Source organism: Hypomesus transpacificus, unplaced genomic scaffold, assembly GCF_021917145.1.
Source record: "Hypomesus transpacificus isolate Combined female unplaced genomic scaffold, fHypTra1 scaffold_181, whole genome shotgun sequence".
Classification (NCBI taxonomy): domain Eukaryota; kingdom Metazoa; phylum Chordata; class Actinopteri; order Osmeriformes; family Osmeridae; genus Hypomesus; species Hypomesus transpacificus.
The window spans coordinates 304384-316665 of NW_025813732.1; the positions used below are offsets into that span (position 1 = coordinate 304384).

A 12282-nucleotide genomic window follows, 5' to 3' on the forward strand; every position below is an offset into this window, starting at 1 on the left:
ATTCAATTTGTCTGACTTTAAAACAATCATTTGTATAAAACTAACCTCGCACATTCCCTGAGACATTGCAGGAAAGGAAAGCGAGTCTCTGGTGTTGTTACCAGTCGTGAGAGAGGGGAAGGGGGGGTGACCTTGTCTGCGTGTTTTCAGCACGGTTCACGCAGCGCTACCACCCTGGCCGTGCTAGCGTGCCCTCTGCGTGTGTTTACACAACGACGAAACACAGCGACTGAACCGGGCTGTGTCAACAGCACTGACGTACGGAACCACCACAAATACACTGCGTTGTCACAAATGTACCCGGAATTCCCTGCATCACGCCACGGCCACTTGGTGTGACTCTTGACCTGGAAACTGAGCAGCTTTCTCGGTGCTGATTGGCTGACTCGAGGCGCCCCGGCGTGGCCTCATTCAATCGGCTTTCATTGTGGCCGGATACGGGAGGACAGAGCCTGGAAACACAGAGAGAGAGAGAGACAGAGAGAGCCAGAGAGAGCCAGAGAGAGACAGAGAGAGAGCCAGAGAGAGAGAGAGAGAGACAGACAGAGAGAGTGAGAGAGAGCCAGAGAGAAAGTGAGAGAGAGAGAGAGACAGAGAGAGTGAGAGAGAGAGATGCACTTTTACAGCGGCCTCAGAGATCACAGCGTTATCACGACAGACCATACGAGGGACCACTTCGCCGCTGGTCCAATCAGACGTGACGCGGGGACTGTCCCCCCCCCCCCCCCCCCCCAGTGACCCGGGCCTCAGAATCTCGGTGGCCCTCTTTCAACTGAGCCGTTACACAACAAGCAGGGATAAACAACCCGGGGGGGGGGGGGGGGGGGGGCTGAAGATTCCCACTTCAAACAGAATTGGATGAAGGGCAAAACCCCTGTCTGTGATCCTCTCCACGACTCCTACGAGTCGTTTCTCAGCGGCGACGGTATTGGGCGTTCCCCCCCCATGAATATTCATCAGACTGTTTGCATGTGCGATTCCCCCCCCCCCACCCCCACCCTTTTCTCTCGCTAGAAACACGCCCCCCCCCCGTTCATGGGGCAGAGTTTGGGAGAGGGCAGGGATCCCGAGATAATCCACGCCCCTCCTACCCTCTCGCCCCTCCTACCCTCTCGCCCCTCCTACCCTCTCGCCCCTCCTACCCTCTCGCCCCTCCTACCCTCTCGCCCCTCCTACCCTCTCGCCCCTCCTACCCTCTCTCCCCTCCTCTCCTAGGTCCCTGAGGGTTCCAGAAGGATTCTAGGTCATCGGGACAATCCCATTATAACAGCAAGCCATGACGGTTAACTTTAAACCCCTAAGCGAGCTTCGTTCCGCGCGCGTGTGTGTGTGTGTGCGTACAGCGTAAACGCAATCCAGTCGACACCGAGAGCACGGAAAAGGCTAGAAGAGCGGAGAGACGAGAGAGAGAAAAAAAAGGAAAGTCCGACTTGGTATTTGGCTGGCAAATTGCTCTGTGCAGCACAGCTATGAACTGTGTGGCTTGGATGGTTTCTCTGCTGCGTGGTGCATGTGGGAGCGTGTGTGTGTGTGTGTGTGGCTGGTGCCTGTGTGCGGGCGTGTGTTCTGGATGCATCCATGCACGCATGTGGGAGCATGTGGGTGTGTGTTGCCTGACCTCCCCGACACCTGCCACAGGCCCTGGCCACGAGCCCACAGGACAGCGAGGCTGTGGGGGAGTTATGGAGACGGGGCTGGGGCCGGGGCCGGGGCTGGGTACAGCCGAGGAGAGCACAGAAGGGGCAGATGGGATGGGGGGGGGGGGGGGGGGGGGGAGGGGGCAAGGGGCTGGACTCCACCTGGACAGCGAAATGGTAAACTCTCAATGCCACACGGAAAAAGGGCTTCTCCTCCCCTACAGCCAGTATACAGTGAGCTGTGTGTCGCTTCTCTCTTATCGCACAGAGAGAAAATAAGACAAAGAGAGATGGAAGGGGGTGACAGAGGGAGAGAGAGAGAGAGAGAGAGAGAGAGAGAGAGAGAGAGAGAGAGAGAGAGAGAGAGAGAGAGAGAGAGAGAGAGAGAGAGAGAGAGGAGAGAGAGAGAGAGAGGTCGCCGGAAGGGGGTGACACAGACAACTCCCAAGGAAATGTACAGTTGTTAAAAAAAACAACACTGTTGGTTCAAACTCGTCTCACAAACCGCAGAATCAGAGTGACGTACAAATGGACGCTTCCAATCAACATACAAACAAACACAATTTTCAACATTGTCGGTTTGGAAAGCCCAACCTCATTTAAAAACCCTTTCCACCGACTTGAGATCCCTCGCTACAAGGTGGGCTGGTGTAAGTGTACACAATCAATCTGGAGTTGTTTCTCAGATGAATGTGTACAGTCAGTGCCAAAAATAGCGAACATAAATAATCGACGAGCCACCCAGGAGACTTCCCCGTTCGAGTTTGGACACGTTGCCGACCCCTCTCACATTACAAGATTATTGTTGCTAACCAACTTTGGTCCAATTGTTCTCTCTCTCTCTGTCTCTCTCTGTCTCTCTCTGTCTCTCTCTGTCTCTCTCTGTCTCTCTCCCTCTCTCCCTCTCTCCCTCTCGTTGGGTGAATCCATTTTGGGGGTTTAGAAGCCTTTTTTAGAACTCCCAGCCGCCCCTGGCACCAGGAACAGAGCTACATGGGACACAAACGTACTTTCTGTCTCACTGCAGACATCCGTTCGTCGGAGCACGTGTCGCATAAACAGATGTGTGTCCGTGATACCAGTGAAGTGAACTTTGACCTTTGCGTTGAATATGACATATCGCACGTCAGCTCTGTGCATTTTAACTTTCCTATATTCACTGCTGGAAAAGAGCTCTATTGGAAGTACATACGACGCATATAAAAGACGAAAACCGATACGGAAATTCACTTGTATGTTTGCGAGCCAAGCTAATTGTCGACCGTGTGAAACGCCATTACACAGCTTTCTATAGTAGAAAGGGCTTTTCAGTGAGGTTAATATTATACTGAGCTGTGCTATCGGTATGTTCCTCATATGTATTTCTGTTAGAGGATACATTTTCTGTTTTTGTCTGGGTGAATACTGTCCTACATTATGAGAACCTTAGTTTGCAGATATCTAAAGTCATTTAGACAGTAAATGGTATATATGCAGCAGGTCATAAGGACTTTGCTCCAAACTGACTTACCAACGTACCAAAAGCCAGTGATCATTACATTTGTTTGCTGTAAAGTTTCACTGTCTTTAGTGAGTAAATATTCAACAGAACTCTCAAAACAGCTTCAAGGTCTCAAGATGCCGAAGGTTGCCTTAAAAAAGAAAGAAAAAAACTGTCACATGACACGTATTGAGATATTAAACAGAAATATGTCTGTTTCGGACTCACTGGGAGCATAACAGAAATGAACACAGAATAGACTCGAGTTGGGTCCGGTTCAACTCGACACAGGCAACCACAGGCCAGGCCAAGCTGCAGTGGCCTCCTGTTCTAACGGAACGTTAGAAGGTGATCGTGGAGGAGCTGGGAGATTAAAGGTTTACCAGAAGGCTGTAGAGGATCAGTCTACAACATGTACGGCACCCTCCTCACCCTGTTAACACACACACACACACACACACCCCCTGCCCCCATCCCACCACGCTACCCCCTGTCCACCCCCTTCTTCACAGATTACTCCCATAAGCCTGAATTTTGACAGCATCTAGTTGGCTGCACCCACCCTCCCTCCCTCCCCCCCCTCCCCACACACAGAGGTCTGCCCGTGGATTAAATCATGCTAGCAGGGGGTTATTTTTGGAGCTGGCGCTGGAGGAAACAGTCGGAAGCTCACGAACATCCACACTCTGGCTCTCCCTCGCCTCCTGCCAGTATGTTGGGGTTTGTTTGATTTGGCCTGGGCCCGACCGGGGGCCCTGGGCCTTGGCTGGCCACACACACACACAGATGTGGCCCCCGCACACACGCGGATCCACGGCTGAACGTACAGACAGGGCGGATCACGACTACGCGAATGAATCGACGGCGAGACGAGAAAGAACAAAGTGTTTGCGCGCAGGAGAGCAACAGGGGTGCGGCTCCACGCGATCGGGATCACTTATCCAATATTGATCTTCCTCGTGTGTGTCCGTCTGTGTGTGCGTTTGTGTGGGCGTGTGTGTGTGTGTGTGTGTGTGCTGATGGGGCGAGAGAAAGAGAGAGAAACAACAAATGAAATGTAAAAAATGTATTCCATGGAAAGGGACAAAAAATAAAACTGTTGGAAGAGATGCACAGACAAGCAAGGGGGATGCCAGTGACAGTATGCTGTCAAAGTCACAATACTACCATGGTTCAAGAGTTTATTGGCTACTAATGCTTCATTTAGGTCTTTAAGACAGAACTACTTTAAAAAAAAAGTTAAAAGTTAACGTTAAAATGTTTCTGGTGTGCACATGCCTTGAAAGAGTCAGCAAAAGAAATTCAAGCTCTTACACTAAACAACTGTGGCTTTTCACTTAAGCTCTTGCTGCCAGTAAAGCCTCAGAGTTCCCCCCCCAAAAAACAGCCTAAATATTCGAGTCTGGCCAGACTTCTGAGCAGCAACATCTTTTTTTAGATCATGACCAGTCTATTTTGAGTTGTCTTTGATCGATACCATGTGTGAGATGTGCTCCTGTTGGGCCACAGCACACCTGCAGCCGGCCTCGAAGTATGTGAGTCATTTGTGAGCATGACACCTGCCCAGGGTCTCTCTGACTCTCCTTCTCACACTGAAGGAGGTTTTCACATTTGTTGTGAGTCTCCCCCTCTCTCCCCCTCTCCCTCCCTCTCTCTCTCTAACAATCTTTCCAAAGATTTGATGGCAAGACGTCACGTCTACCGTGTTGAGAGGACAAAAAGGAATTGCGATCGTAAATCTGCCTTCCACCGAGTTAGCTGTCGTTGTCTTGCGCTCTCCTCGCAGGCCGTTGCCTCTGCTCTGCTCCTCACGCCTCTGACTCCGAGGCAGGGCAGAGGTACCCTCTGCAGAGGAGGCCTTCTGAGCTTCACACTGCGAGTTCTTCACACGAAGCTATACGCGACAGGCTTTAGACTGAGACCAGGCCTGTTGAGTTTTTTTCCTCTTTCTTGTGTGTGGTTTCATGTTTTATGTGTGTGTGAACACACGCCAGAGAACAGTTGGATAGTTCTAAATGGAAGAAAAGGAGCACTTGAGTACAGTGTACTAGCGAGACCTTTTTTTTTTTGTTGCCATGAAAAACGGAAACATGACGGGTTTGCTTTTATTTAGAAGCGGCTGAGATCAAGAGACGCTGGCCTAAAATACGGCGCGTGAGTCCCACATCCCCTTTTCACGAATAGGCCTCGACGGATGCCTGTGAAGATGCCCTCGACTCAGTCTTTCTTAGAAGCAGAAAATAGTGACGTCGAGGCACCGAACTGGACTTTCAGTTCCCCCCGACACACTCTCTCTGGCTCTCTCTCTGTCATTCGTCACCCCTTCCTCTCCCTCCCTCCCTCTCTTCCTCAAACCGTGAGTCTGGCTGGCCAGGTTTCGCTAAGAACGTTCCGATAAGGCCCCGCTGCCTGCTTGGAGAAGCTCCACCTGCACAGCCAGATGTTCTGCCCACTAGCCCGAGTCTAGAAGGCGAGCACGCGGGTTCAATTTCAGGAACCCTAGCCTGGAGACAAACGAGAAGTGCGTGGAATGTGTTGGTAGGGGGGGGGGGGGGGGGAGGAGGAGGAAGCAATGTAAATATGTCGTTTTTTTAACCTACAGTTCAGCTACATGTGCATGCATGCATAGATGGAAATCTGCATCGCAGGCAGCCCGTTTTCCATATGACCTCAGGGACGAAGGGAGACGAGAAGGTTCTAGAGACGAGCTGGTCCTGGGTGTCAGGTGGCTGAGCGGTGAGGGAGTCGGGCTAGTAATCAGAAGGTTGCCGGATCGATTCCCCGCCGTTCCAAATGACATAGTGTCCTTGGGCGAGGCATCTTCACCCTACTTGCTTCGGGGGGGAATGTCCCTGTACTTACTGTAAGTCGCTCTGGATAAGAGCAGCACGGACACTGTATGCCACTGTGGCTGTGGACACACCTCAGTAAGGCCAGAGGGTGCGTCTCGTATGAGAGGGCAGGTGGAGACCCAGGAGTCTGGGACGCCCGGAGGAGAACTAGAGTCGACATGTTTCCATGGAAGGTATTGAGAGAGCAGACCTCTCTCTCTCTGACTGACCCACTCCAGCTCTGTGGGTTTTTCTTTCACACACACACACACGCACACGCACGCCTCTTTGTGGGCTGATCTAAGAAGATCCCTCGACAATAGAAGAAGCATTGCTCGAACCCCCCCACCCCCACCCCACGACGTCACTGCTCAAAGAATATTCACCCCCCCCCCCCCCCTTTTCTTCATGCCGACCCCCACCAGCCTCATCACACACACACAATCACACGGCCACACACACACACACACACACACGCACACACATTTTGTCCTTTGTTTCCATCTGACGTATTCAGCGGAATGCCTTGAGCAATAGCAACACCCCCTCCTCCTCCTTCCCTCCCTCCCCCCGTCCTCTCTCTTCCCCCCCCCCCCCTCCCTCCTCTCTGCCTCCTCTCTGTCGTGGCAGTCGAACTGGACTCACGTTCAGCACAGGCATCTCTTTCCGTCTCCCTGGTGACAGCGGAGACCTATGGAGTTAGATTAGTTTCATAATTCAAACAAACAAACGCAACACGATTCAAACAAACTTAACACGATCCAAACAAACGTAACACGATTCATACAAACATAACACGATTCAAACAAACAAACGTAACACGATTCACAAATGTATTTCGTGATTCACAAATGTAACGCGATTCACAAATAAATGACCCTATTACATTCGTTTGCAACCTGACAAACACAAGTTACAAATCCCTGCATTCGTTGGTGTGAATCCTTGCATTCGTTCGTGTGGATTTTTGGAACTTTCCTGACGCGCTTTGATCCACAAATGCATTTTTTCTAAAAGATATCCTCAGCAGCCTATCAGGTCGTCTCTTCCAATTTTAGCCAATCACCGGAGAATGTCTAATATGGGTAGACGGGCTCTGCGTTAGCCTAGGAAACACGGAAAATGACTAAACATGAATCCTGCCATTCTCAACAATATTTAATCAGGTATGATCATCGGTTTAATAAGATTAACAAGCAATATTTCACCTACATGCAACCAGACGACATTGCTCATGATCTGAAGGAGACGATGTCCGTCATTATGGCAGGTTGTTGAAGTCCACATAGACACGTTAATGTGATTGGCTAAAATTGGAAGAGACGACCTGATAGGCTGCTGAGGATATCTTTTAGAAAAAATGCATTTGTGGATCAAAGCGCGTCAGGAAAGTTCCAAAAATCCACACGAACGAATGCAAGGATTCACACCAACGAATGCAGGGATTTGTAATTTGTGTTTGTCAGGTTGCAAACGAATGTAATAGGGTCATTTATTTGTGAATCGCGTTACAATTGTGAATCACGAAATACATTTGTGAATCGTGTTACGTTTGTTTGAATCATGTTACGTTTGTTTGTTTGAATCGTGTTATGTTTGTATGAATCGTGTTACGTTTGTTTGGATCGTGTTAAATTTGTTTGAATCGTGTTGCGTTTGTTTGTTTGAATTATGAAACTAATCTAACTCCATAGAGACCCCCGATATCTCTCTTCCCTCCAACCGAGGAAAAATGTGAATCCCCTCACCACGGCTGTGAAAGTACCAGTCAGTGTGTGTGTGTGTGTGTGTGTGTGTGTGTGTGCGTGTGTGTGGGAAGGCCTACCATCCATCACCAGAGGAGACAGGTGAACACTGCTGTGACTGCTAACCACAGACAGAGATGGTTGGAGAGAGGGAACTTTAAAATCAGCCCCTTCGTAGGCAATAAGGGTCAGATACAGTTGGAGGTCATTCCTGCAAATTCAAAAGGTCATTGTCAAGCCTTGAGGACGGAGATTGTCATCCCCGGCTCAGGAATGCTCCATTGATGAGGCTCATTTACGTCCAGGATCTTATTGCGAATTATGGGATGGCAGTGGCCTGGGAAACGCAGTCAACACGGTGCTACGGAGGAGTGAACAGCAAAAAGAAAAAAGATTGAATGTGGGCCCTGGTCGTGTAAAAAGAACTCTAGACCTGGCCGATTCCCTAACCCTCCATCTGGTGACATCTGATCACTTAACTGGGCCTTGCGGTACATATCCATTCCGGTTTCACATCATGGTCCACACACACACACACACCGAAACAAAAACTCAAATGAGCCGTCTCGCCCTTTAGACGTTAAGTCTATGGTTATATGACTCCAAGCCTCCTAAACTAAGATGTCAATCGAACGCATAATGCGTGGATCCATCTGACCAGGCGTAAAACCATCCCTCGGCAGAAAAAACTACAACGCGAAAAGCTCGCTGCCATAGATGTGAATGCTTTCGCATGAAGTGACAGTCCCCATCTGTGCTCCTTGGATAGATCACTCAAGCAGATGTAGGCCCAAGATAAAGATAAATACCGTCTTGAAGCGAGGTGAGGTTCACCACAGACAGCTTTTCGGGGGGCTTTTCATTTCCGCTGTTTGTAACAGAGACATCGAGATATCGGAAAACACGCAGTCTTCTCCAGCGCCACCAGTAGCACAATAATTGAGGGGTTGTTGTTTTCAGTAATTAACAGAAGCCGTGTTTGTGGTCGCTGGGCAGGGATACGTCATCTGTGTATAATGACGGGTCGACATGGGATTTTACACGCGACACCGAGCCTGCTGAAACACGGCTTGCTGCTGCTGGTGCTGCAAGCTCTGGGCTGACCACAGAAACCACACGACATGTAGGCAGACAAGACAGGCAGGCAGACAGGACAGAACATGCCAGTACCATTTTGCTAAGTTCGGAAACAACCCGAAAACAACGTCTCTTTCTCCCTATCTCTCTCCCTCCCCATCTAGTGTCCCTCTGACCCAGGGGTAATGGTCTCTCTGTTTGATTTCTGGATCGTCCTCACAGACAAAGGCAGAACTGTCCAGATTGTCAAAGTCAGCTGATGGGAGCTTTGAGTGATAAAGGGCAAAGCTTTTAATGTATTGGCCTGCAGCGCTTTGAGTATCCATCACAAACAAAGTAAAGTGGAACATTCAGGTAATGTACTACTCTGAGTCACAAAACACGAGGTATAATAACAATGTGTAAACAAAGGCTTCTAAATGGGGCGATGATGAATACAGGTTGGGCGTTATTTAACAAACACCTGTCACCAAAGCCTGTCTATTTACTGACAAGCAGGTTGCTGATGATTATGTCTCACATCATACTATATATACAATGATATGGTACAGCAGTGTGATAATAACACCGTTTTTACTATTATAAAAACTTCTGAAATACATGTAACTTTTACAGTAGGCTATCATATTCTACGTGGAAAAATGACGTACTACAGCCGTTCTAAAAATAATGATCAGTTTAGTGGACATTTCAAACCGAAGTAGAACAGTCATCACGAAGTGCTACATTGTTGCAAGCAATCATACAGTCTTTCTTTTAATTCCTAAAAGGATCGTCTTACTTTTCAGTGCTTGGATGAGTGCCTTCCCATCTTTGATCAGCTCCTTTATGAACTTGTTCGTCTTGTCCAATTCCAGTTCGTGTGACTTTAATCTCTCTCGGAACTGAGGACTGTCCAGGTAACAGTCACTGAACTCCAGGGCGGGCAACCCCATGTTTCCACCCTGACTACAAGCACCAGTAAGGTCGGAGGAGGAATAAAATGTTTGACTGGTGGTGATGTGCAATCCAATGATAAGATGTCTACACAGTGGGCGAATTGATCCAGACACCTGACTACATTACTGTAAGCACAGCATCCACCCAGTTATCTTGCTTTTAACGGCATGCAAGCGTGCAAACGTGAAAATATGCTTCTATTTATCGCTGATCCTATCCAAACCGCATTTCAAAAACACACTCCAAAAAAATGTTCCTGCTCCGAAGGGAAAGTAGCCTACGGAAGGATGAATTAATGCGCAGCTGTCAAAGATCTCTGGTAAACTTGTGCATTCCTCAAGTCCGTGTCACCGTGGTCAAGCAAATTGAAGGAATAGATAGTATGGGTAGTTGCGGGTTCTTTCCTGGGCGTTTTAAAAGCAGAGCTTTCTCTCAGTCATCGGCGTCCGTATCAACCTACCCCGAAACAGATAATCCTATGACTGATGTTTCCTGCAGCCAATGGCATTGTTAGTTTCAGGAAGAGTCTAAAGAAGTGATACGAGCTACAGTTTTACAAGACGAAAGATGGTTGGACACGAAAAGTGATGTCAGTCGAGCGGGGAATTTCTATAATTCGCTTTAGTCCACACCGATTTTCAATATCGTATGAAACATCTAACCAATGATGAGCGACAAGGACAAAATAGCTCTTTATGTATTCACTCGTTTTAAAAACAAACATTGCCTATTGGATGGAGTTTCTTTAGAGAGATATTGCCAAAAAACATTGTTTGTGTGTCTATAGTAGTAGACACAATTGTTTGGCTTATCCCCATTGTTTTCGTACACAGTTTTCTCACTAGTTTGTGGGTCGCCTATTCTGTCAGCAGCCTAATATAAAGTGTACCTTCCTGAACAGACTTTTTCATAACAAAAGACACCCTGAAGTAAGCTAAAGTTAGAAAATCAAAATCCTGACTTGACCAGTGACATATTTTAGTCTGGTTTTCGAGCACTTTGAGTTTGACTGATGGCATAAGTGCCGTTGTCAGATTTAATTAGAGAATGATCTCATGAGATCCAACGGTCTCCCATTTTATGCACCAAAAATCTTTGGAAAGTAACATATCCTTTAGAAACAATGACTGCCTTAAATCTGTTAACCATTAGCATCACCCAAACATAATCATCTGACACCACAAACAATGTTTTTAGCCTAAATTAAAGCTGACAGCCTGCACTTGATTGTCAACGTATCCCTAAATTGTCCTCAATTTTACAAATCAAATCAAATTTATTTGTATATCCCTTTTTACATGCAAGCATGTCACAGAGGGCTTCACATGCGCCCATAGAACTGCCCCTCAACCAACCTAAACCCTCAAGGAAGACAAGGAAAAACTCCCAGAAAAACTCCCACCGGGAGAAAAAATGGAAGAAACCTTGGGAGGAGCAATTCAGAGAGGGATCCCCTCCTCCAGAGACGGTTGGTAAGAGAGAGGAGCAGAACACAAGCTAAACATAGTCATACAGTGTCAATGGGTTTTGAAACACCAAAATCCATTGTTCGGCTTTATAGACGTTGGATGGGACCGGGAAACTCGCTGTTGGCCGTCATGGAGACTGGATTCCGGGTGACGACCTGGTTCAGCGTAGGCAGACCGACGACCAAGCAGGTCCTGACAGCTCAAACCCCCCACACCACAGGGAATGTGTGTGGGGGGGGGGGGGGGACAGAGAGGAGAGCAGGGATTAGAGAATGCCAGGAGCAGCTAACAGTTACAGTCATAATAGAATGAGATCCCCACCGGTCAAGTGTGGACTAGTGTGGCAATTTAACAGAGCAAAAAGGGTATTTGATGCAGCCCCACCCACCAAAACAACGACAGCCCCCCTCAGTTGGAACATGAAATCTGTTCCAGGGGAAAGAACTCTAAAGTAGGTTATACTTATACGAATAAGGATGAAAACAACCAGTCCCCCGTTGTCTCCAACTAGTAATAAAAACTATAACAGTAACAATATACAGCAACGGAACTATAATAATAATAATACTAACAATATACAGTAACAGGTTTACTTTATTTGTAACATCTAGCTGGGCAATGTGAACATAAGCTATAATTAAAATTTAAAAGTTACATGTGATACACACATAGGCAAGCACACACCCCAGGTTTACATAGAAAGTACACACATACTTCCCTTTAACAATCATAGAATTGACTAAACAAGAACGTTTTTAATCTAGTTTTAAATGTCGAGACAGTATCAGCTTCCTTAATTGAGATGGGTAATTTGTTCCAAAGAAGAGGTGCTCTATATGAGAACGCCCTACCTCCAGCAGTTACAGAAAGAATGGGCTAAGCCAATTGTTGGCCGATTGTCCTGCAATAAAGACAGAACAATTCTTTCAATGCATGTGTATAACCGGGGTTAGATTTGATTTGGGTTTCCTCAAACCGATTAAAATGTTTTGTTAGATCATTGCGCCACCTCCTGGTTGTCATAGGTATTGACGGCTCATCTTCAAATCGAGGACTGAGTCTATCTTAACAAGATATTCATGGCCAAAGCAAACCTCACCAGAT

General features: G+C 47.7%; 1 protein-coding gene across 1 annotated transcript in view; it reads right to left on the reverse strand.

Moving 5' to 3' along the window:
* Positions 1-10171, reverse strand: part of LOC124489153 (rho GTPase-activating protein 26-like) — a 42121-nt gene extending 31950 nt beyond the window's left edge. Inside the window, 1 exon segment of the mRNA XM_047051823.1 lies at positions 9552-10171. Within this exon segment, the coding sequence (XP_046907779.1) occupies positions 9552-9705 (154 nt within the window). The 5' untranslated portion in view covers positions 9706-10171.
* Positions 10172-12282: the final 2111 nt, after the last annotated feature.